We start from the raw sequence: 22,918 nt of genomic DNA, 5'->3' as shown, positions 1-22,918 counted from the left end.
GGTCTATTCGCGAAATATAATGAAGCACAGACATAATCATCATAAAGATAATGCATGAAAGCTGTTACAAAACGAGCGCAGTAAACTTTCAATAACGCGTGTAGAACACGACAGTTGCGGCCGCGTAATCTCGCACCTCTGCGACGCGACCTTCACCGAAGAAGTCGCCGTCGGTGTGCAAACTTGAGGGGACAAAGTGGCGCGACGACAAGGGTTAGAGAGGAGGCTGAGGACGTCGGCGCTTTGTCGCGGTCACGGCACTGTCAATCACCGGTGATAGGAGGCGACACATTAATCTCATGGGGACCCCGTTCACCGCACATCTTTTCCTCTTCCTTTGCGGTCAAAATAGTCGCCACAATCCTGTCTGCCGCTTAGCAGTCGCACACAATCGTTTTCTTTTTTTTTTTTTTTTTTTGTTCTCTTCTACGCCTCCACTAGCAATATATTTTGTCGTTTCAAAAAATATCAAACGACAAAATATATTGACGATGAGTTTAAAACGGTCTGGGTAAAAGAGCGCTCGTGATAATTTCAGCAGATAGCCTACGTAGGGTATTTTCTATGGTAAATCGTATTTCGATTTTAATTCAAAAACTTTTTAATTAAGCTCGATAAATTTTTGATGAGATATCATCCTTTGTACAAGATTTTAAATCTTCGTAAAATTATTATCACAAACATTTTTTACAGAAAAAGAAAGTAAACAAAGTTAATTAAAAAAGATATATACTTTGTAAAATTTTCATTATAAAATATAAAAATAATTTCCGATTTTCCCTCTTTTTTTAAATAATTATAGTTTAATTTTTTTTTGTAAAGAATACTTTCTTGACTTCTTTTCGAAAAGGGAATTTGCTCGACAGGCCGATCACGAACAGCGACGCTTGCGAAAACTGACCGCGGCTGACAGATGCGTAAAAAGGAGCAGTCGGACGTCTTTACGGATGAAAAACGGAGGTCGGGGTTATCCGCGTTATTAAGTGGAACGTTTCTCGGAAGAATGACGCCATTTGTTTGCTCTGATATCACGGAGACTAATCCGTGTTTCGCTAGGCTGAGCCAGATGCGAGAAAGGTGTTGTGTCTATCCATTTTTCAAACTTGTGATAACAAACATATGCATGCAATTCACGCAATTTAATGTAAGACATTGCGTGCTGTTAACAAATACATTTCTCATTTAAAGAGCACAAACCAGTTGAGAAAAAGAGCTGATTATTAATAAATATTTTATAAATCAAGATCGTTTTTTTTAAATATTTCTTTGTTTCCCGAGCGATATAATATTACCGATACGATAAATCGTAAAAATCATAAATCTCACATTCGCTTTTATCAACGTCATTTAATATAGTTTTACTTCACTTGCTCCCTTGTCGCTTCCCGATTTTAATTGCAGAGAAAGAGTTAATCGATTTAAGCTAAGGATAAAATTAACTGACAACGGATAAAGTTGGCGAAACCGGTCATTAGGCAAATGGGATTTCAAATCACACTTGGCGTTAAACGTGGCGTCAAGTGGAGGCTAGGTAAGAATAAGGGCCTGTGCCCGAGTACTCGAGCGCGAAGGCGACGGGAAGACAGAAACCACTCTCGATGCTCGTCTTCGTTCAACAGCATATTATCTCGCGCGCTCGAATTTCAGGGCAAGCCGCCAGCCAAGACGGGAGTAAACGCGAAGAGATTTATCGGTCTCGCGTCAGGGACGCGTCGTCCTCGTGAGTCGATATTTCGGGGCCACCCAGTCGATCCATCGCGATAAACGCATTATTTAATTACCGTGAGTAATTATCGATTATTACACGGCGCGGGCTGTCCCGGCGCCATTAATTACAACGAACGATCACGACCAAAATATTCATTACGCAGCACTCTTTAATCGGTTGGGCTCTTTTTCTCGTCGCGACGCTTCCGGAACGAGACCCCGCGCTCCCAATCCTCTCTCTTGTTTGTTGATTGATCACGGTCGTGTGCGGGTAATATTAGATCAAGATATTTGAGCTAGCTTTAAAAAAATGAAAATTTACGTAGGTTAGCAGATTTTTCCGAGGTCAAGTAAAGGTACATCATGTTGGTTCTAGTCGATCAAAATTTTATTATGAGAAAAAAATATAAAACGTGATATTTTCGCAATAATTTATGAGTCTGTAAAATTTAGTATATATATAAATAAATTTAATATCATAAACATTTTTATTTTATTATTCTTATATTAATATGTCTTCGGTTTTCATTCGATTTTTCTCGTGATGACAAATCTTTCATCTCGAGGAGCATCCCGGAGCATCCTCGAACACATTTTGTTCTTCGAGATAATTCGACGTTATCGCGAGAGTAAATAAGCTCACATCTATCCGAGCCACGCTAATAGATTCCCCCAGGACGTTGTATCTCGGGATAAATGCCTCCCCCAGCGACACCGTTCATCATAACCGAAGTAGGATAGGCTGAGAGGCAGTTAAAGGGACGAGGTAAGGACGGGGGGATCTGGCACGATAAAGAGAGAAACGGAGCAGATAAGAGAACTCGACAATCCGTGCCACGTCCGAGGTGGTAATCAGAGATCCCTCTTCGTCCTTCGTCATGGAAGCAGCCACAGGGCCAGAATCGACCGGAGCGTAAGAGAGGGGGCTTGCGTTCCTTCTGACGGAGAACGAGAGACAAATAACGCTCGCGTCGGTTAGATTGAGGAGATCGAGATGCCCGGTGAATGTACATTAATCTGTATCAGCCGGCGCCATCAATATTTAATCCTAATCCCGAGAATTGCCGCGCGCGCAGATCTACGGTATACATTGGTGGGACACGGTGACCTTTCGTGTTCCTCGCGTCACACACAAGGTACATAACTGTCCCTTCGAATTTGACCCTGATTTAGCCCGCCGAGAGTCCAAACTTCATCTCGTCAAGCGAAATCGCTTAACAACAATATGAAGATGAATGCATATTTTATAAATCGATTTTGTATGTCTCCCGAGGTACATTACTTGAGAAATTAAATTTAGCAAGTTACAAATTGTTGACATGTTACTTTATATATAAAAAAAGGGAATTTCTTGTCCGTTCATTTTTTAATAAATAAATAAATAACAAAAACAAATATATATATATATATATATTATATATGTTTTGTTGTACAGAAAATATTTCTTATAAATCGAAAATCGAAACGCGAGATTTTCGTCTCGCGTTGGCAAATGTGTTTGCAATTTTCAACGGCGTACCGTCGGCCTGACGTCGCGCGTGTCGTCGTTACGGCGGTCGGCGGTGTGAAAATGGCCTGCGTGCCAGAAAGTCGCGGGTAAGTTAAACAGCGGCCGAGGTAGCGAGGCGTCGTAAAGCGTCGCGGCGCCTTCGTGTTTACGCGGCGATGTCGAGGCCCACCACCAAGCGCGTCCGGTCCCCCGCGCCTACCTCATCTCCCTCACATCCTGGCGTCGCGGTTGATCGGTACCCTCGCGCCCCACGCTTCCTGCCTGCATCGGCCTGCTCGCGGTTCGCGTCCGCGGGCTCTCTCCCTCATTCCCGCGTCTATTTTCGCGCGCGTGACAAATCTGTATGCCCGCTGGATTTATCGAGCGACATTCTGGCCCGCGCGCCCATCGTGCCCATATGGCAGAGCCCCGGCGGCTATTTCCGTCGTCCGGTGCACTTTCCGCTCGCGCCTTCGGCAAGTGTTCCTACCTATCGACAAGATAATCGACGGACGAAAATTTGGATTAGCCGGTAAACTATTAATGTGAAATTTATAAATAACGCTAATGCGTGTTCAAACTCATAGTATCGCTAGAGTTATTTTCCTTCTAGTTGTCATTCTAATATTTCTACGGACTTTTATAATTATATAAAGTAAAATTTATAGCAAAAAATACTTGATAAACATTTAAATAGTATTTGTGCAAATATTGTAATCCATCAAAAGAATTATTATAAAAAAAAAAAATATCAATCTTCTTGCAGGTGCAGTTATCTATAATTTTCTTTAATAAAAAGATATTATGTAACTCTTAAATATTTATTTAATATCTATAAATGTACAAATGTTTATTAACATAAAATGTATGTATATATAAATTTTAAAAAAAATTTTTCAAAACATGATATTTCGTCTGTTTTCCAAGTGCAGTACGATATCGCGTGTAAAATAACAAAGCGAGCTATCTCCGGCATTCGGCGCGTTAATGGATCCGCGTAGCGATTCCGAAGATACGAGCGAGTTTTCGCGCGCGTAGAACACGACGATGATGAGACAATGATGCGGCGCAGCAGGACCGATGGGTCACCCTCGAAGGAATTTTAAAGAGTTCCAGGAGGACGATCTCGTCATCTTCCTTTCGGCCGCCAAAACCGGACCATGATTTACGAGCGAGTATTCCGTCGCTGGAATTTGTCAGTCCATCGTATCTCGCTGCTTATATGTATTCTCTCGCCTATCCGATATCGATCTTTTTTTTATGGACACATATATACATATATATATATATATATATATATATGTGTGTGTGTGTGCGCGATTGTATACACATCGATGTATTGAAGTCCTGGCGAGAGACGAGCGAGAGCGTGAACGGCCGCGGTCTTTCGTTCCCTTCGCGCTGAGAAAAAGTAAGTCTTAATAAAGTTGGGACGAGATAAATTGGTACATTAGCATCTCGTGATTCATGGTGACGTTTTCTAGGTGGCAGAGAAGGAAGGGTGGATGTATAGGGGACTGCTATGATATATCGCCATTAGCATCGGTTTCATATTAGAACAAATAGGCCCGTGTTTTAAGCTCTAAAAGGCGCGACACGACTCGACTCTCTTAATGGAACGTAATGCACCCCCCCATGACAAAATATTCCAAACTTTACCCCCGCTTAAAGTACGCCATGGAGTCATATAACCGTTAATGAAATGTATCCGCATTATGTTTAAGACAATGGTAATATAAGTCTTACTTATTAAAATATTAATGTATATTAAAAATTTTATTAATTAAAAAAGTAGGAAAAGTAAAATGCTATAAATATGGAATATTAATTTTGTATCTAACATTACAGATAGAATATTATTAATTATTCTTGTTCTAAAGTGATTATATGAAAATTGAAAAATTAAAATTATACAAAACCAATGGAATCAACTTTTCATGATAAAAATAGATAAAAATACAGATCATTAAAAGATTCATTCAATCTTGTTACACGTTAATAATCAGAGTCTGAATCATTATAATAAGCGTTTTGATAAATAATTGCAAGTGCGTGTTTCACGGAACGGGAAGAGTAAATCATCCCCCGTCGTCCGAGTACGGAGCTCGGTCACAGGCTGATGCGAAACAAAGACTGCGACGGGGGGCGAGTATAACCCCCGCTCATTCACGGTCGCCGTAATTCACATAGAAAGAGAGGGACAGGGAAAGAGAGAGAGAGAGAGAGAGAAAGAGAGTGCTTGGTGGCGCGTTTATTAACGGCGGCGCGCGTCACTCCGGGCTACGCCTTTTTAATGATTTATCGTGCACGCGCCGAGACGCGCGTATATCCCTTTTGCAGGCCAAAGTTCGACGTCTTCCTCTGAGGGCCCTGCAGGGCCCTTTCCTTCACCTTCCGCCAGCTGCCGATCGTGAGAGGTGCAGATGGAGGCGCAGATGTTGCGTTTCAACCCTGTCACCGTTCTTAACTGCATAGCGAGCGTTCCTTCTCTCGTTGTCGAGAGAGCTTGCTGATCTTCTCGAGGACTTCCTTCTTTCGGCAATAGTGAAATTTTGTATAGCGATAATTTTATCCATCAATTTCAAGATGAACCATAAATTCAACTATTTTCCTTTACGATTTAGATACAAATTAAGATACAAAAAAATATTGTAGCAACGAGGCAAACAAGATTAGATAAATCGCGAGCAACTAATGATAATCATACGATCAAGTTTGATTTTCTGATAAATTTCCTCGCATAAAAAAATATCTTAAATCTGAGATTAAATAATCAAGAATTAATCAACAAAACTAAAGTGATGTCTCTTTCTTTTAGCGTTATATCGTGACATACGGTATTAATCGTTTCTCAACATGCTTAGCGAATGATTGTAGCAGTTTCCAGCGTGATTGAAATGAGTCTTGATGATATCGAACCAAGTATAATAATATGTCATAACTCTAATTATCAACAGATTATAATCGATGGTTTTATGATTCCACAACTTCGCCACGGTAGATATCCGCGGTAAAACCAGGTAAAAAGACATACGAAACACGTCTAATTGGACTAGATTGTGGACGATCGGGATGGCGAGAGATGATCGGTTCGCGCAGGCACGTAAAGTATTGAAGGCGAACTTCGGAAAATTCTGCCTCGCCGAGAAAGGCGTACGCTATAAATTGCTCCCGTATATTATACGAGGAAGGGCGCGTACGGGATTTAGAGTACGCGCGTATCCTCTTATCGTCGAGGCTACGCCGGAAGAAGGTCTCTATACATATACGTTTGTACTCAACATCGAGGTTTTAATCACGTAACTGTACCTCGCCCATTTTAACCCTTCATTACACGCGCATCTACTTTCCAGGATTTTTATGAAGGAAGTAGCCGTCCGTTCTCGCGTATCGTCGTCGATATATATATATATATATATATATATCGTACGTAAAACGCGCGGCTTATATTAATCCGCGTGTAATGGTCTCGCAAAATTATTCTTCGATCGTTTCCGATGTTGATGGCACACGTGTGCTTCATCGCAACCTAAGATAAATTAAAAAATTGGATTTTTGAAGAAAGATAATGTATGAGCAAAATGATTTTTTCAGATGTTAAATAATAGATTTCCCTTATCGAAGAGAAAGGGAGATTATATTGTTGAAAATTGTTAAAAATATATTCTATAAAATTCATAACATTTTAAATATGATTTTACATATTAATGGTCCTTACGTCTCTTGAGCGTGACGGACTTTGATTTCGCAAAAGGTTTATGTATATGATACATATCTCGCAAATATATACTGGCAACCCAGGAAGCTATCTTGTCGAACTCCAGGGATTTCCGTGCAAGGACGAAAGGATCATTAGCGTCGGGTTCATCGCTCATACGCGAGTTTTTCCGATGAAAACTGCATGGAGAGACGCGCGAGCCCTAAAAAAAAAGACAGACACGTCTTGTCGATATAAATAAAGTATCGAAGGGATAGACACTTCGGTTCCATCCGACACAACGACGAGCCAAATGAAAAATGCCGAGACGGCCGATCAATGTAAATATATTCATGACATGGGGTGGCCGAGAGCGGCCACAGGGATATCGGGATATATACGCGTGTATGGCGGAGTTTTATAGGATGGGGTTCGCCGAGGACTCGATGGCACTTGGACGGCACATAATTCACTCTTTGGCAGCTCATTACAATTTAAAAAGGCCTTTGTCAGCGCACTACTCGTGATTTCGTTCATGGCGCGCGTTGAACGATGCCTCGTACAATGTACGGTGGCATTGCCAACAATGCTCTAGTCCGTTTGACATGTGTTAAGTATTTAAGCGGAATCAAATACGTAAGTTAAGTCCAGTCACGTAAATAAAAAGGACGTATACTGCTAAGTACATAAGTATAATTAAGTTGAAGGAAATATATTATAATATAAATAATAAAATATATTATATATTTAATTACTTAATTGTTATATTTGTGAATTTTCAAGAAAATAACATAATTGAGATATTAATTTCGACATGGATTCTTTAACGTAATATTCATTGATCTCAACAATAATTCTGTCACTGCACGCAATCACTTTTTCACCGCTGAGTATATGATAAATTATTATTCGAATTATTGACGGATCTATATTATTGATGGAATAGTGATAAATCTTTTTTGTATCATTTTCTCTCCGCGAAACCGGTTCGAAACAAAGAGTGGCAATAGGTCTTTCTGTTCTGTTTATTTCTAATTTAAGACGTTCATATCATATAAAAAAAAAAAAAAATTACATTCCTACTTCCGAAACTCATTAAAGATTACGCACTCGACTCGTTGTAAAAATGTATACACCGCTACTCCATAATCTGCGAGCAACCGATAAATGCGTCCATGCATTTAAATATCTCTATAATTATGCGCGTTGCTTGCATCTAACACATTAACGTATTACGTTAATAATTCCAATCCAATGTTTGACGAAACCAGGAATCGGCGAAAATAATCATCGCTTTCAATGCTCACGTCATGCGTCGTTTTTTTGTGCAACGAAATACGCGCGGAAGGTTGCGACACCTTTTGTTCCAGCGTAATAGAGAGTCTGCGGGCACAGAGTTCGAAAAAAGAGGAGATAGAAAAAGAGGGGGAATGTGCAAGCGCGTTCCCGCGGGATTGGGCGGAAGGAAGCCCGAAATTGATATGTATTCCATGCCGCGCTGCGTCCAATCTATCGCGGGTCAAGCAGGCGGAATTTTAAGTGCGGTTTGACGTATGCCCGTGTATGTATGCGCGTGTGTATTCGCCGGGTGTCGTGATGGAATTTCGTGAGAAACAGAGACTGGTCCGTCTCCTCCCGATTCACATTCAAAAACTTACGAGGGCATAAAGTATTCTTATATATCGTCGTATTCGATAATACGCGCGCGCGCGCGCGAGCGTGATGGCTTTCTACAAAAGGGGAGGCGCGCGGTCGCAATGCCCAACAAGGGCAACTGGGCGGTGGTCATCGTTGGAAAATTGAATTTCGTCCCTGAGGGCCCGGTCGGATGAAGTATGCTGACAGTTGGAAAATTTGCGTTTAACCGCTCGCGTACGCGACACTAAGCGCCCAAATATCCCCGGGAAAATCTTTTCGCGCATTTTCTCCTCGTTTTGTTTCTTGCTTTTTTTTATCAATAATAACGCGATATGCACGATGATTATTTCGTGATGCGTATATGATGATTGGACTTACCGTGAGGCACCCAGCCATGATGACAGTTATCGCAGTAACGCAGATGACGTTTACCGGGTGTGAAGGACTCGCAGGAGCAGCCATTAATCGTACAACGGATTGACTGCAAGCAAAGACAGTACGTTAATAAGAGATAAATAAGACTATTAAGTTATAGGGAAAAAGTATTATGTAATATTACATTATATTTAGATACGGAGTCACAGAGTAACATCTCCTATTTAGCAAGAGAAAATCTTGTCTATTTTTAGTATCCCATATATATCCCGAATAGTTTAGCGCGGATTAAGAAACGATTGCCACGGGCGAGCGAAAAATGGAGGGCCCTGGTATTTTGAATGACCGTTTGGCGTAACGCCACCCCAGAGAAAGCTCGTAAGAGACAGGCTCGTCGGATTTTAAGGAACCGTGAATATTTTCTACCCTTCGGCACAAAATTAACCCCCTGGGAGCCGCCATCCAATACCGCCCCCGGGGGTGAAGAGAAGAACCGACCTCACGTATCGGTATTACTTTATATATTCGAGCGCGCGGCAGAAAACTTTATTCTTCGCGTTGCTGCAAGTTATCTGCAGATAATACGTACACCTAGGTCGAGATATCGACATATCTTTTCGCCCCCGCGTTTAGAAGAGAAGAAGCGGTATCTCGCCTCTTGCGTCTATTACAGATTTGAAAGTTTGCCCGCGAGCAACACGAATTTGCACTAGGAAACTTCGCTCCACAATTATCACGCTAATATGCGTTAGGAGGTCGTCTAAGATTTTATTCCATTCTTCCAAGTCGCTCTTATCATTTTTGTATTCTACAATTTCATTTATTCTTTCAATATTATATCAATGATTAATTTTATTTTTCTTTTATTTTCAGATTTTTTTAATAACATGTCATTATTGCTTTTCAAGAAGAGATTGCTTTCAACTTTCAAGAATAATATAAAGACTAACAATCATTATTTTTCTTGTCTTTCAATTTTATCGATACACTATCGGCTAAGAATTCTTGAAAAAATTAATTTTAAATAACCATTTCTTAATATAAATAAATATGTACATTTTTCTAAATTTCTTTCTTCTATCACAATCATTGCGCATTTTTCACGTCGATCGGAAGGAAAACTTAATTTGCCGAAAAACGCTACCCCGGAGACGTCTGTACGCCAGTAATAATTTGGAATCAGAGGCAGTTCTGGGGCTGCCAGAGTCCCTCGGTAAAACGGCGGCGCGTTTATAAAGAGGCGAGAAAAGGGGCTGCGGGAAAATGCGGGAGGGGGTTAAAAAGTTGTGTTTCGCGGCGATGTAGGCACCGTTGTGTGTCGTCATAACGCTGTTACGGCGTTACACAGCGACGTTAATATAAAGACAAATGAAGCGACGCGGTGCACGCTGTGCCGCCTTCTGCCCTACTCGGCTATGTGTCTTTATATAGACAGTATCCCGCGTGCCATCGTGAGAAACGCATCCGCCGGGAATCTTCTGTCGTGCAAAAGAGCGACAAGCTAGGGCGACGCGAGAGACAAAAGTTCGCAGGCGTCGAATTTTATTAGCCGCACCGCGGGTTATTTATTTCGAAACGGCGACAGATTATACGGCAATATTAGCGGCATAAAAGAAAAGGGAGCGTTATTATGTCGGAATAAGAAACGCGCGCGCGGTATCTTCCTGCAGACGATTTCCAATTGCTTCGAGATAACATAATTTTGTTGACATTTTGCTTTTTCCCCAATTTAATTTTTCAATCTTTATAATTTTCTTTTATTAGCATGCAACAATAAGCCTTTTAATATGCCACTAGATCATCTATATTTTTTTCATCATTTCATCTATTCAAAAATCGCGCTGAAAGCGCTTTATCATAAACATTAATTTAACAAATGAAATTATTTCTTATGTATTTAAATCAATTATTTCTGATGTATCTAGAAGCAAAAATTTAGCTCTGAATGAATATCGCGGTCTATATAGCTGCAACGTTATGATATCACGCGTAATACTTCCTGGATCTTTCACTTCCGTCTGGCATTGTCATTCTGTTTTGCAAGCGTGATAATAGACCGGTCTCACAATGACGAATGCTATTTCTCGAGTTACAGGCAAAAGAGGTGTGTCGTTCGTTTTAGCTCTTTCTTTCATGATATTCTAAGTCGACTTCTTTTACACAAGTCCGAGTCATAGTCCAACTTATCTATCGCCAAGCCTGATTAACGCGTTGCATTGTATGCATTATATTTATATCAGAATAAGAATAATTCAAAAGATAGATGATTTCTAATCGCAAAATAAATCCATTTGCACACATGCACGCAAGTCCTATTTTCCAATTATTCAGAATACAACGTTGTTGTGTGTGCGTGTAAATATAATTTCAAATATGATTTCCTCAGCATGTATGTTTTAATTGAGATAATCTTTCATTGTAAATAATTTAAGCATAAGCATCAGTTAAAAGGAAACTATCTAATGTCAGTAAAAAAAGTAGGAAACATTTTTACATTTTACACGCTAAGATAACTTGTATAAAAAATTGTTTCTATTTTTGCTTATGACTTGTTACATCATCATTTCATGCTTGCATACAAGAATCTGTCAATACTTGACTGTACATGGCGAATTGGCCAGGCTCTGACTCGAGTGTCTCTATCCCCCTTTGCTTTCGCGCGCCGTCTTCTGGTATCGCGCCGCACAGAAGGCAATAACATTTTTACGAGCTACAAAACATTTATTGCCGGCTGTAGGCCGCCACAGAGTTTTATCATCTCGCTCCTTCCTTAATACTCGTTGCTTAAGGATGCACGAGCGACGAGCGTCCCGCGCTCGTATGTACATATACATATTTCTTCGCGGTTATATGTTTCTCGATTAGGGCGATAACGGCTTTGGCAACGTCTTTTTAAAGGCGCCTTCCATTTCTCGACGTGATTAATACTCCAGAAAGGAATCTCTCTAACAACGAGACCTTGTCTCGTCGTTATATAGTGTTTGTTGTTTTTCAATTTTTATCGAGGCGCTTCTCTGAAGCTACAAACAAATAACATGCTGCTCCGTCGAAGCTCTTTATTCTAATATTCTTCTCAATCAAATTTAGAATTATTTGCTTATAAATATAAAATTAGTATAAAACATATAATTAGTTATATAATTGTATAAATAAAAGAAATCGTAATATTACATTAATTCAATAAAATATGGAAAAAATAAAGCGAGAGATATCACTATTATTATTACTGTAATAATTTTCATTGCTGTAAAATTTTTCATAAATTATTTTTTCTTTCCTAAAAATGTAAAATATATTAATATATTCCAATGGATATCCAAGAACACTCGTCGTATGGATTTGTGTATACGCTCTCGAGAGGTCCGCGTTATACAATACTTTTGCACGTCGAAAGTTGCATTATGCGCGCTCGTATCGCGCAAAAAGCGATTACGGAAACACGCGCGCGTACATTGCCAACGCGTAATTAACGGAGCGCAAGGTGCGCGGTATTCAGGATGCGTGCTGCGACTTTCGGATGCGTTGCGCTTTCCGTTGTATCACGCGGCGCCTAAAAAGCATCGCGGCGCGCGTGCCGAAATTAGCGTTCGCGGCAGCTGGCTTTTTTGTCAGGGCAAGGAGAGGGAGGAAAAGAGAGAGAGCGCTTGCAGCCGCTGTACCCGTTCGCTTCTGAAAGGCACTTACTGAACAATCGATCGACCTGTCGTACAGATCGTGATCGATCGCACCCCCGCAGCCAAATTTCCGTTCGGTCAAGGTTTACGAAATGTCGACATTTCGCTGAAAAATTTTATCGATAGTGCGTGTACGTGAATGTTTTACGGGTAGATTTAGACCAGTCAATTATCTAGAGATAGTTGACAACGTGTCTCACGCATTTAATAATTAAATTTATTTGTCCAATTTATTATTATTATTATTATTATTATTATGACTTTTCTGACACTTTTTATTACAATAATACTCATTCGCATATAATTAAAAAAAATAAATTCATCATTACGTACTTTTAAATACAGTAATTTCAAAAAGTGACATAGAGAGGGATTTTCGTTATGTCATTATCTTGTCATAGAGTGTCATTATAATGATAATAATCATGCGGAACGTGCATTAAACGATTGAGGAAATACGCTGAAATCAGCTGGAAAGTGCGCGTACGCAACGCGATGATGCGTGTATAATATATGACATGACGTTAGCACACACACACACGCGATCAGCCCAACCGCGCGTGTATGCTCAAGGGACGGACGGAATAATATCGCGACTTATCGCGGTACGATAATTAATTGCGCGCGCGGATACGGATTACACGAGTTACGCAAAATTTCCATTCAATAATGTCCGCTATCGTGCTAATAATTATTATCAACATCGAGCGCACGGTTATTAACAGTTTCCACAGTGAGCCATTGTATTCGCGCGGGTCTCCTCTGAGAAACCAATATCGTCTAACAACAAATCAGATCTCTTGACATTACGCTAATTATCATTACTTGGAAACACTCTACAGACGTTCTCGTTTTGCGTCATTTGTGAGCAATAATGATTATATCGAAATAGTTTTGCAAGCGAGCGAGAGAGGAAATGATGAACGAGACTAAGGGAACTAGATATTGACGTTGTCAAGCATCTTTTCATTTAATTGCCTGCAGAGTTTCTAATTGTTCTTATATTAAATGAACGTGTGCAAATTCAATTTTCAATCTCTTTTCCCTATTAATTTTATTTGTAAATATAATTACATAAATAAAGCTCAATATATATTTATTAAAGATAGTAAGAAAAAAGCATTCGAATAATAGATTTTTTTTTTAATATAATAGGAAGATATCTCTCGCAGCAAGATAATGCATTTTTGTAATTCCGAAATAAATCGAGAATTCATTACGAATTTATTAATGTTCCTGCGTGCTATACTCCTGCGATTACTACGAGTGGCATCCTGAGATTAACGCGGATAACGTTGTTCGGAATCGACCGCAAATTTTGATCGATACAGCAGCTCGATTACAGGAAACGCAGGCGTAATACGAAAGTGCCGAAAACTCGACGGCTCTCGGCGACGATGATGTCGATGATGCTGATCTGATGCAACAACGGCCGTTGCGCTGTGCAAATCCGACGGTCCGGTCGTCGAATTCGCGCACGCCCGTGTTTAATGAACGGAGCTAATCTGGACCGATTCGAAACGCAGCGCTAACAGCATACGCACACATCGATTCGTTTATCGTTGCAAATTAATTTGGCCGGCACGAATTAAACCTCAAGTATAAAGCTTGGCATATACGCGCGCGCGTCGCCCGTGGACTGTGCGAGCTCATTAATGAGTTCGAGGATTTAGGCTCTCTCCTGTACGTTGCGCTGATCGGATCCCCCCACCCTTTCGCGAGTAATGAATGCGTAGAGGGGCATTATCCTATGGGGAAACTCTTCGTACGATCTTGTGCGTGCCGCATTAACGAAAAACCGGAAAATTCTCCGTTAAATCGAATCTCTCTTAATAAGAGAAGCTGCAGAAAATGAATATCGCAAAGTGAAGTGGCACATCACAATTTATACAAAAAAAAATTTAATATATTCGTATCAATATGCTTTTATTTAAAGATTTCGAATTAAAATATAAAATAATAAATCGACTATCATGTCGCACAAAATAGCTTCTAATTTTGAAAGGATTTGTATTTAAATGGAACAACTGAAAAATGTTGAGTGATAATTTAGTCATTTCTGACGTAAGCAGAAATACGCATCAGAAAAATGCTCACCCAATATAAAAAGAAAAAAGAAGTTGCCGCAGCAAAGCGATTTTTTGTCTGACTATGAACGCGCGTATCCCTCATCCTATATAATAGCGTATATATATATATATATATATATATATATATATATATATATATATATATATATATATATGCGCCGGCGGAATAACGAAATGCTAACAGCCATCCGTAACGTGCCGTGCGTTTAGCATATTGTCGCGACCACAATGGCAATTTATATGATATATCTGGCCGTTTTGCCGAGACGTTTAAATGTAGCGGAATTAACTGGCTGGGTACTCGAGCACCAACAAAAGCGAACGGCGAGAAGAGACGCGCGTGTCATCGCGTTTATGCGAATACGAAACTTGATATACATACATTGTCCTTTTATTGGCCAGAATTTATGAGAAAAATATATATAATATTTACATAATATATATTTGTAATATTGTTTAAGTTTGATAATGTATGCGATTAATTCAACTTTGAATTAATATAATATATATAATTATTTGAAAATAGTCCAAAAATATGTTTACAATTAAATATTTGCTATAACTACACGCTTCTCTTAAATTATAAATAATATATATAAATAATATCTCTATGATATTGAAGCTTGCACTGGCCAGTCCTGCGCGGACGATAAATATCGCGCCGGCGACAAAATATCGCGAAATAAGAAAGGTTCTTTACGAGGGTTGACGGACGACACCCCTAGGACCACTAAGTCACGAGCTATGCTAACTTTGGTCCCGACCGCCTCTCCTCGGAAGATCGCCCTCCGCTATTTCCGACCGATGAAATAATACCACCCCGATTGCCGGTCCTGATACATGTAGCGTGAAAAACGCGACAACGATACATGGAATATATCGTAATACGCAGAAGATTTATTCTCTCCCTCTCTCTCCCTCAATATATTATATAATAGACAATTTTTTGTTTTTCAAATTTATATAAAAATAATCGAGTATTGGATGCGGGAATTCAACGTTGTAATTATTAATGAGCACATTTAATGAGCACATTTTATTTTTATAAAATAATTAAATGATAAAAATATGTACATGACTGTATAACGGGAGTTAAATTATTGACTACTTCAATGACAATCATATAACTTAATTATGATCGTTCACAGTCAAAAAAGATCATTAGGGTGTCTCTCAAAATGTCAATAGAATTATAGTTACGACTAATTTATCTATTACGCTAATAAGTATCCTTAAACCCAAATTGATTTGATACAAATAATTATATATATAAAGAGACATCTTGATCCTTCACATGACAGGTAAGGAAACTTCAATTAAAGGATAAATCTCAATTATTTAGAAAAATTACTGTGGAAAAAAACCGCAAAGAGCCGGGCTCTTGCGCACCTGCGGGAAATGACCCGGGACCTTTCCACCACTGAGTAGAAAATTGCTTTTTTCCGTTGCGTACGCCGCGCACGTGGACAGGTAGGCGAATGTTGGGCGGGCAAGTATATGCGTGTATTTTCTAAATCTAATTATTATAGCTCGCGGGCAAATGTGAAAAATAATCGAGGGCTTGTACATCGAGCTGCGTAGCTATCGCGGCGAAAGAGTAGGAGAACGTAATCCATCGGTTTAACCGTAAAACGATGATCACTGAGCGGATATATACGCGCGCACGCACCTATTTGCGTGTGTACTTTGAGAGATTTTTTGTGTAATAAATGTTGGGAAAAATTTTTCGTTCAACCCTTCTAGAAAAAGACTCGAGTTTTTATCTATTAATTTCTTGATGGCAACTACGATTCTCGAGAAAAATTCTCCATTAGCCCCAGTAGCGATTCGATCAACACGAGAATCACAAGTCGCTCCTAAAAAATGACTAGACATTTTAATAGAGGCTTTTCTTCTATCGTTTCGATCCATCGGCAATTTCCGATTGAGTCGCCGTTTCGTCAAAGGAGGAGAAGGGTAGTATCATCGGTCACCATTGTCTAGCAGCCATGTCTCGCTGCACCTTGACTTTTCATCGTCACGGCCACACCTTTCGCCGTCGTACGATCGTCGGCCGTTAAACAAAAATGAAACGTAATGGCGTAATAGACAGTAGCAGTGCTGCATCGCTGTTGCAATTTCATCGAGAAGCAATGCGCGGCTTCTAACCGATGAGATATCGGAAGGCCAGTCTGTCTGACCGCGAAGAGATTCGTTCGTGCGAATTGATAAAAAAAAAAATAACAGCAATCGTACATGATTTGTTGCAGGAAGGCAGTTTTGCACGCGCAGCAGCTATATTTCCTATAATCCTACTGACGTGATTTTCAATGATACAAATGATAATGTCAATTTTATAGACATTCTCTCATTCTTCTCACATAAACAGATTTATACCCGTGCAATGAACTTTAGGTAATATTTTTCGACTTTCCTTACATGTGTCAGAAAAAAACAATACAACAAAGTCAAATGATATGTCGAAAATAAATCGATACGATGCAATTAGTACTACATAATAATATATTTTAGATATAACATCGTTATATGTTATAATATTCCGTATTTCCGTATCACAGGAAATGGCAAGATATTCTTTCATAGACATCGACGCCGTTTAAAATGCTTTAAAACATATTTAGTATCGTCTTTGCTCATCCCTCTATATCGCGGTCCCTTCCAAGACACTAAAATCGCATGTTGCACTATCATTACAGAAATGACGTGCGTCAATAACGCTTAAACTTGGATAGCAGGGGGTGTATGTACGAGCGATCCAGACACGTAATCGCGTAATGGCCGTTCGTGGACCGGGAGGGGCACCCTATTGTCTCACCGCGTTGGTTGACTACTCGTAACGACCTGAAACTTTCGATGCCGTGACACACTCCGCGGCCACACTTCTGCAAATGAAATGACACACGCGATTTCGACGGGACTCACGGAGACCGGCGATTTACATTTCGTGGACGGGCGTCCAGGTTTGGCTAGCCGGCCGGTTGGCTGGCTGGGTGGTTGATGGCTCTCTGGCACGGGATTTTGTTTCCAGGCAAACGTCTGTTTCGCGAGAACGCGTCGTATGCTTCAACGTAATATTCTTACACACACAATAGAAATCGCGAGACTTTCGATATCATTCAGGCATGCGTAATTACGTTATAAGCACGAATTAAGTATTTTATTAGGGACAAAAAAATCAAAGAAATGTCTTGAAAGATCTTTAAAAAAATTTTTAATATCTCATATTTGTAGTTTGCATATATATATGCATCACGAATTTTTATTATTTTTATTATTTTTTTAAATCTAAATCATTATAATATTATTGTTTGTTAGTTTATCTAACATCGAATTTATTAATATCTAATATTATCAAGTGCGTAAAAAATTCGCTCTGATAGAAATAAAATTGCAGCATGTTTTAGCACAGTCTTCAAGAATTTCATATCATTCTGCGGGCTGTGGAATTCTCGCAGATGGAGCCCAAATGAAGCGAAAGGTCGGCCACGGCGACTCGATGTATTATATACAGTGATGGCCATTTCTCGTGCCTTAAGGTCATGAGCTCAAGAAGGCGTTGTTTCGAAAGGAAGAACGAGGTGTGCAGTTCGCAGGAAATCGATAATCGGGACCGTTTGACCGGCAACATCGTTCCCAAAGATGATATTAAGCAATCCCATCACGCACGTCGCGCGCCATTATTCCACGAGATGAGTGATTACAGTCTAGTCGGCCGCTCTTCCCGGAATACGACAAGCTCATAGGCATGCTCACGAACTCTTCCAAAACGGGATCGTGTAGCAATACGTCGAGACATTTCTCTTCGGATCCACACATTTCGAAGCTTGATTTTTGACATGTAACAAATCATTGTTTCTCGTAATAGCGGGACTATATATAAAATCTTAAGTAAATCCTTCAGATGATTCAATCTTTCTCTTAGCAATCATTTTTTTTACTCTAGAATATTGGACTTTCAATTTCTTTCCTTCTTTTAATCTCTTTAAGTATGTAATATGTTTCTCTATATTCTTCTAAGTATTCTATCAATATATTACCGATTTGATTTCTTCAGAAACAACGATAGTCTCCCTCTTTGTAAAAAATAATATATATATATATATAAATAATATATATAAAATCACAATCATTCTTTCATTGTAAAGCAGTCGTGACTAAATTTGATAAAATTATATAAAAGCAAGTTTTTTTTTATTGAACAAGCGTAGAAAATTATTCCCTGTGATATACACATACATTTGTGATATAAAATTAAATCTCGTGCCCTTAAAAATATGAATTCAACATGCATATGAACTCAGAGGCAACTTGTAACTTGTGCATATCTGCGATGGAAGAGACGGTCCGACCCTTTTCGGTCTGGGCCCCGAATATAACGCCAACCCCGCCGGGTTAGGCCGAGTCGATGTGTGATATATCGGCTCGTAAAAATCCGCAGGAATAAAATATCTCCGGAGGATCTCAAGGGCCGAAGGTCGTCGTCGCCGAAAGGGGGCCCCTCGCCGGGGTACAACGCATTTATGGGTGACCAGATACATGTACGCGACGCTCCGGCGCGCACGCGCGTGTAGGTGCGAACATTGTTAACAAGTCTCATATTTTATACACTCCTTCAGAAACAACGGAGGCGGTGGTAGCGAGAGGGGGACAGAGGGGCTTCAGAGCAGTCTTCTTCAGAGAAAAGGAGGGGGGGGGGGGGGAAGAAAGGGGTCGGAGGCCAGAGGTGCTCCGCTTTGGTATTTGGCCACCTTCCGGCTGGAAGACACGCGGTGAGAGGAGACGTGCAATTAAGTTATCGTAAAAAGCGTATAATCGAGGCGCATTTGATGCCGCGGGTCTGCGCTGCGTGTTCGCGAAAAAAATATATAAAGATGTTAAGAGCGCAACGTGTAATTAAAGTAGTTCGGCGACCTGCCCGATCTGGGCGTTGCTTGACATTTTAAAAAGCGTTCGCGCAACAATGTGGAAATAAGAATTTGAAGGATCGTAAGTGCCGTGCTGTCGAGTCGCTTGATCGAATTGAACGAACTTGCGCGAACATTTTATGATGTAAAATATTATATTCAATAAAAATATAGCGTGTACATTCTGAAATATTTTAAAGACAGCAGCTATTATTATGATAAAAGTGATTGCTTTTGGAGATTATAATAAATTGATTTAGATTTAAAACTTCATACTTCTCATACGATATTTTGTCGTGATTGCGATGTATGCGATGGCAATATTGAAAATCGACATCGTACCGATCTCTTCCGCCGCTTTGTGTGTCGAGACATTGTATAGCTTACGTAATTCTTGATCGATTGGATATGAATTCGAGCTATTAGAGGATGATACGGACATTTGCATATAGATGGACCTGTCAATGTAAATAATTGCGGCAATAACGCTCGCGCCCGCGCGTATCAATCCACACTGCTGCTGATACTTTCAAAAGTAGCGCCGATCGTAAACGGCCGATCGATCGTGTGCATCCGCGATGGGGATTGAGAACCCTCCTTGACGGCGATATTTCCAAAGGCTGTTATCCGTGTGGCCATAATTTTAAGCATAAACACTGATTTGGCACGAGCACCGTGTCCGATGCGCCGCGGCTCTCCTGCTCTTTTTTAACCGCCACGTTATGGAACAATGAAGTCTGTTTACCTTGATTAACTCTTGCGCGAACGAGAGCGAAAAGGGAAGACGGGAGAATCGATTTGCACTTGGGCTGCTAGCGAGAGTTGCAAGATTAAAAAAGAAGTTGCGACGGAATGAATCGAACAAATGGAGCACCGCGCGAAAGCAGCCGACGTGTATCAAAAAGTCCGTGACTGCCGAAAAAGTAAAAAATTCCTTTGTAAGACGCGTGCGTGTGTGTAATATTTCAGAGGGACGTGATTCTTGAAATTAAAAACAGTCTTTAAAAAAAAAAAAATCGCTTGTAATTATATGAACTCTCGGCTATGATATGATTATATAATTATTTATAGCATGGAAAATTTAAGGTCAAAATTTAATTAAAATTAAAATTCAGTTAAATTAAAAGTCAGTTTTGAAAAATATATATTTGACGTTAAAAAATCACACAACGAAAACAAGTACACATCAAACTTTTATTATATTCATTGACCTATCATTATTTCATATTATACCTGGCATTTTGGAAGTGCACATGCCGTATTTCGTATACACACTCGCCTTTTCCTGATAATTCATCGGAAACTCGTAAGGTCTCAAATGACCATTATATCGAACGAGCGTATAATTGCGTATCGGGCGTCACTCCGAAATATCGACAGAGTACGGAACTCCTTTACTCTCGCCTCTTTCCTGGAAAACGGATCCGAGAAAAGGGAAAGAGAGAAAGAGAGAGAGAGAGAGAGAGAGAGAGAGAGGGGAGGGGGGAGGGAAGAAAAAGGACGAGACAACCGCCGATCTTTCCCGATTCGCCAAACTTTCGACCGCGGAGGAAAGGATCCGCGGCACTTATCCGGTCGGTTCTCTTTATTTTGCCCAAGTGCTTCCGGATATTCGCCGCACGTGGGGAGCTCGGTCAGGAGGTTAGATTAAGGAGCGGCAGAAACCTCTCTCGCGCGCGCAACCCTCTCCCCGTCTCCTTTCCTACCCTTCCTCACCATCCGCTTCTATTTCGTTCCACCCTTCGATGGTGGGTGGAGAGCAAAAGGGTTTCGCCCGACAGACGAAGCAAACGAGTTTGGTTCTGCCCGGTGTACTCTGGTTCGGAGCAAAGGGGTCGGTAGGTGGAAAGTAGGAGGAGGAGGTGGAGGAAGAGACGCGGAAGGAGAGGGAGGAGGGGGAGAAGGGGGTCGAAAGGGGATCGCTGCCTCCTGCACACTGCCCCCGGGGGTGGCGTATTGATCCGGAGGCGGCGGCGGTCATCCGGCCGCTAATTAAATGCCAATTGCCAACCCATCCCCTTACCCGACCCCCCGCTCGCCACCCTTCGTGCTCACGTTTCACTGCCCTCCCACCCCTTTTCCACCTCGTCCACCGTCTCTCGTCCTCCAACCGCCTCCTACCGCCGCCAACGTCCCTTCTACACTCAATTCGCCCTCTACTTGCTGCGCGCACCCGGGTCTCCGGCGAACCGCCCCCTTTGAATCACCACGCTCGCGACCGCCATACACACTGTGATATCGTCATATCCTGTGTGAACTACCGCTCACCCCCCCCCTTCCTCCCCCCTTCCCCTTCTCCCGCTTCCGTCTCCCCATCACCCCTTCTCGCTGATCCCCGCGGCCACCACGCGCGCGTTGTTTCATCGCTGGTGATCGTGGTATGCGACGCGGGTAACCTTTATTATGCCGCGCCGTCGGTGCGCATCGCTTTACACGCGCGAGCCGATTCCACGCGATTACAAGTGGGGGGAAAATACAGAGAGAGAGAGAGAGAGAGAGAGAGAGAGAGAATGGTCTTGCCTGTTTACTGAATGTTTTACTGAGATTCGCATCAAAATTCTTCAAGTCTATCAAACAATTATCAACAATCTCCCAGTTTCTATTATAACAAATTTTTCACTCGATTTAAGAAAACCTTATATATGTATATTCTACTTTATACCGAATATAATATTTTATAGCTGAGATTTTTTAAAAAATATGCTGCTAAATATTACAATACAAGATATACATGATTATAGATCGATTTTTTTAATCTATAATTAATCTATAATCTCATCGTCATAATTTCTGAAATTACTTTCTAAAAGACTAAAGTTTAAGAATGAGAACTGGCATTTATAAATGACAGCTTTTGTGTAAGATCTTAGATTCGATATATCTCTCGAATAAAAGAATATCGATTGTGTCTATAAAGTGTGTTTCAGCGTCGGGTCTAGAAGAAGTCACCCCCTTCACGACAGGCGGAGAAAGGTCGGTTGATTGACTTCCCACGAGACTCCACTTTTGGAAGACTACAGCTGATCCCTCTCGGCTATCTCGACTTACTCACTCATCTTCCTTTCCTTCTTTCTTTCTGTCTCGAGCTTTCCCTTATCCTATGGAATCCATCGAACTATCTCCGCACGTGACCAGCTTACTTTGTTACCAACCTTTGCGAAGCGTTCGGCTAAGCACAAGCGGAATCTTGACTCAAGTATGCCTGATCTCGCGATTACGCCGTCTTGAAGTACATATACACGGGATTTCCAGTGTATGTATATGCCTGTGTGTATATTTCCTATATTTCAATTATCACAGATCCTGAGAGTTATATATATATATATATATATATATATATATAT

The 22,918-nt window shown here is 40.6% G+C and overlaps 1 protein-coding gene and 1 long non-coding RNA gene across 5 annotated transcripts in view; one reads left to right on the top strand and one right to left on the bottom strand.

The window, feature by feature from the left end:
- The window catches only part of LOC126852535 (uncharacterized), a 259,632-nt gene that overhangs the window by 124,276 nt on the left and 112,438 nt on the right, over positions 1-22,918 (top strand). The gene's annotated exons all lie outside the window — the stretch shown is intronic.
- LOC126851965 (uncharacterized) overlaps positions 1-22,918 on the bottom strand; it is a 226,900-nt gene that overhangs the window by 133,784 nt on the left and 70,198 nt on the right. For 2 of the 3 annotated variants that reach the window (XM_050596370.1, XM_050596388.1), the window contains exon 3: positions 8,910-9,012. In XM_050596370.1, coding sequence (XP_050452327.1) covers positions 8,910-9,012 — 103 coding nt within the window. Of the gene's footprint in view, positions 1-8,909; positions 9,013-9,090; positions 9,139-22,918 lie in introns of those variants that run through there. The other variant, XM_050596379.1, reaches the window with a different exon arrangement.

This window comes from Cataglyphis hispanica, chromosome 1 (genome assembly GCF_021464435.1).
Source record: "Cataglyphis hispanica isolate Lineage 1 chromosome 1, ULB_Chis1_1.0, whole genome shotgun sequence".
In the NCBI taxonomy this organism is placed as follows: Eukaryota; Metazoa; Arthropoda; class Insecta; order Hymenoptera; family Formicidae; genus Cataglyphis; species Cataglyphis hispanica.
Note: the sequence above shows the minus strand (reverse complement) of the source record. Positions and strands in the feature narration are given on the sequence as shown.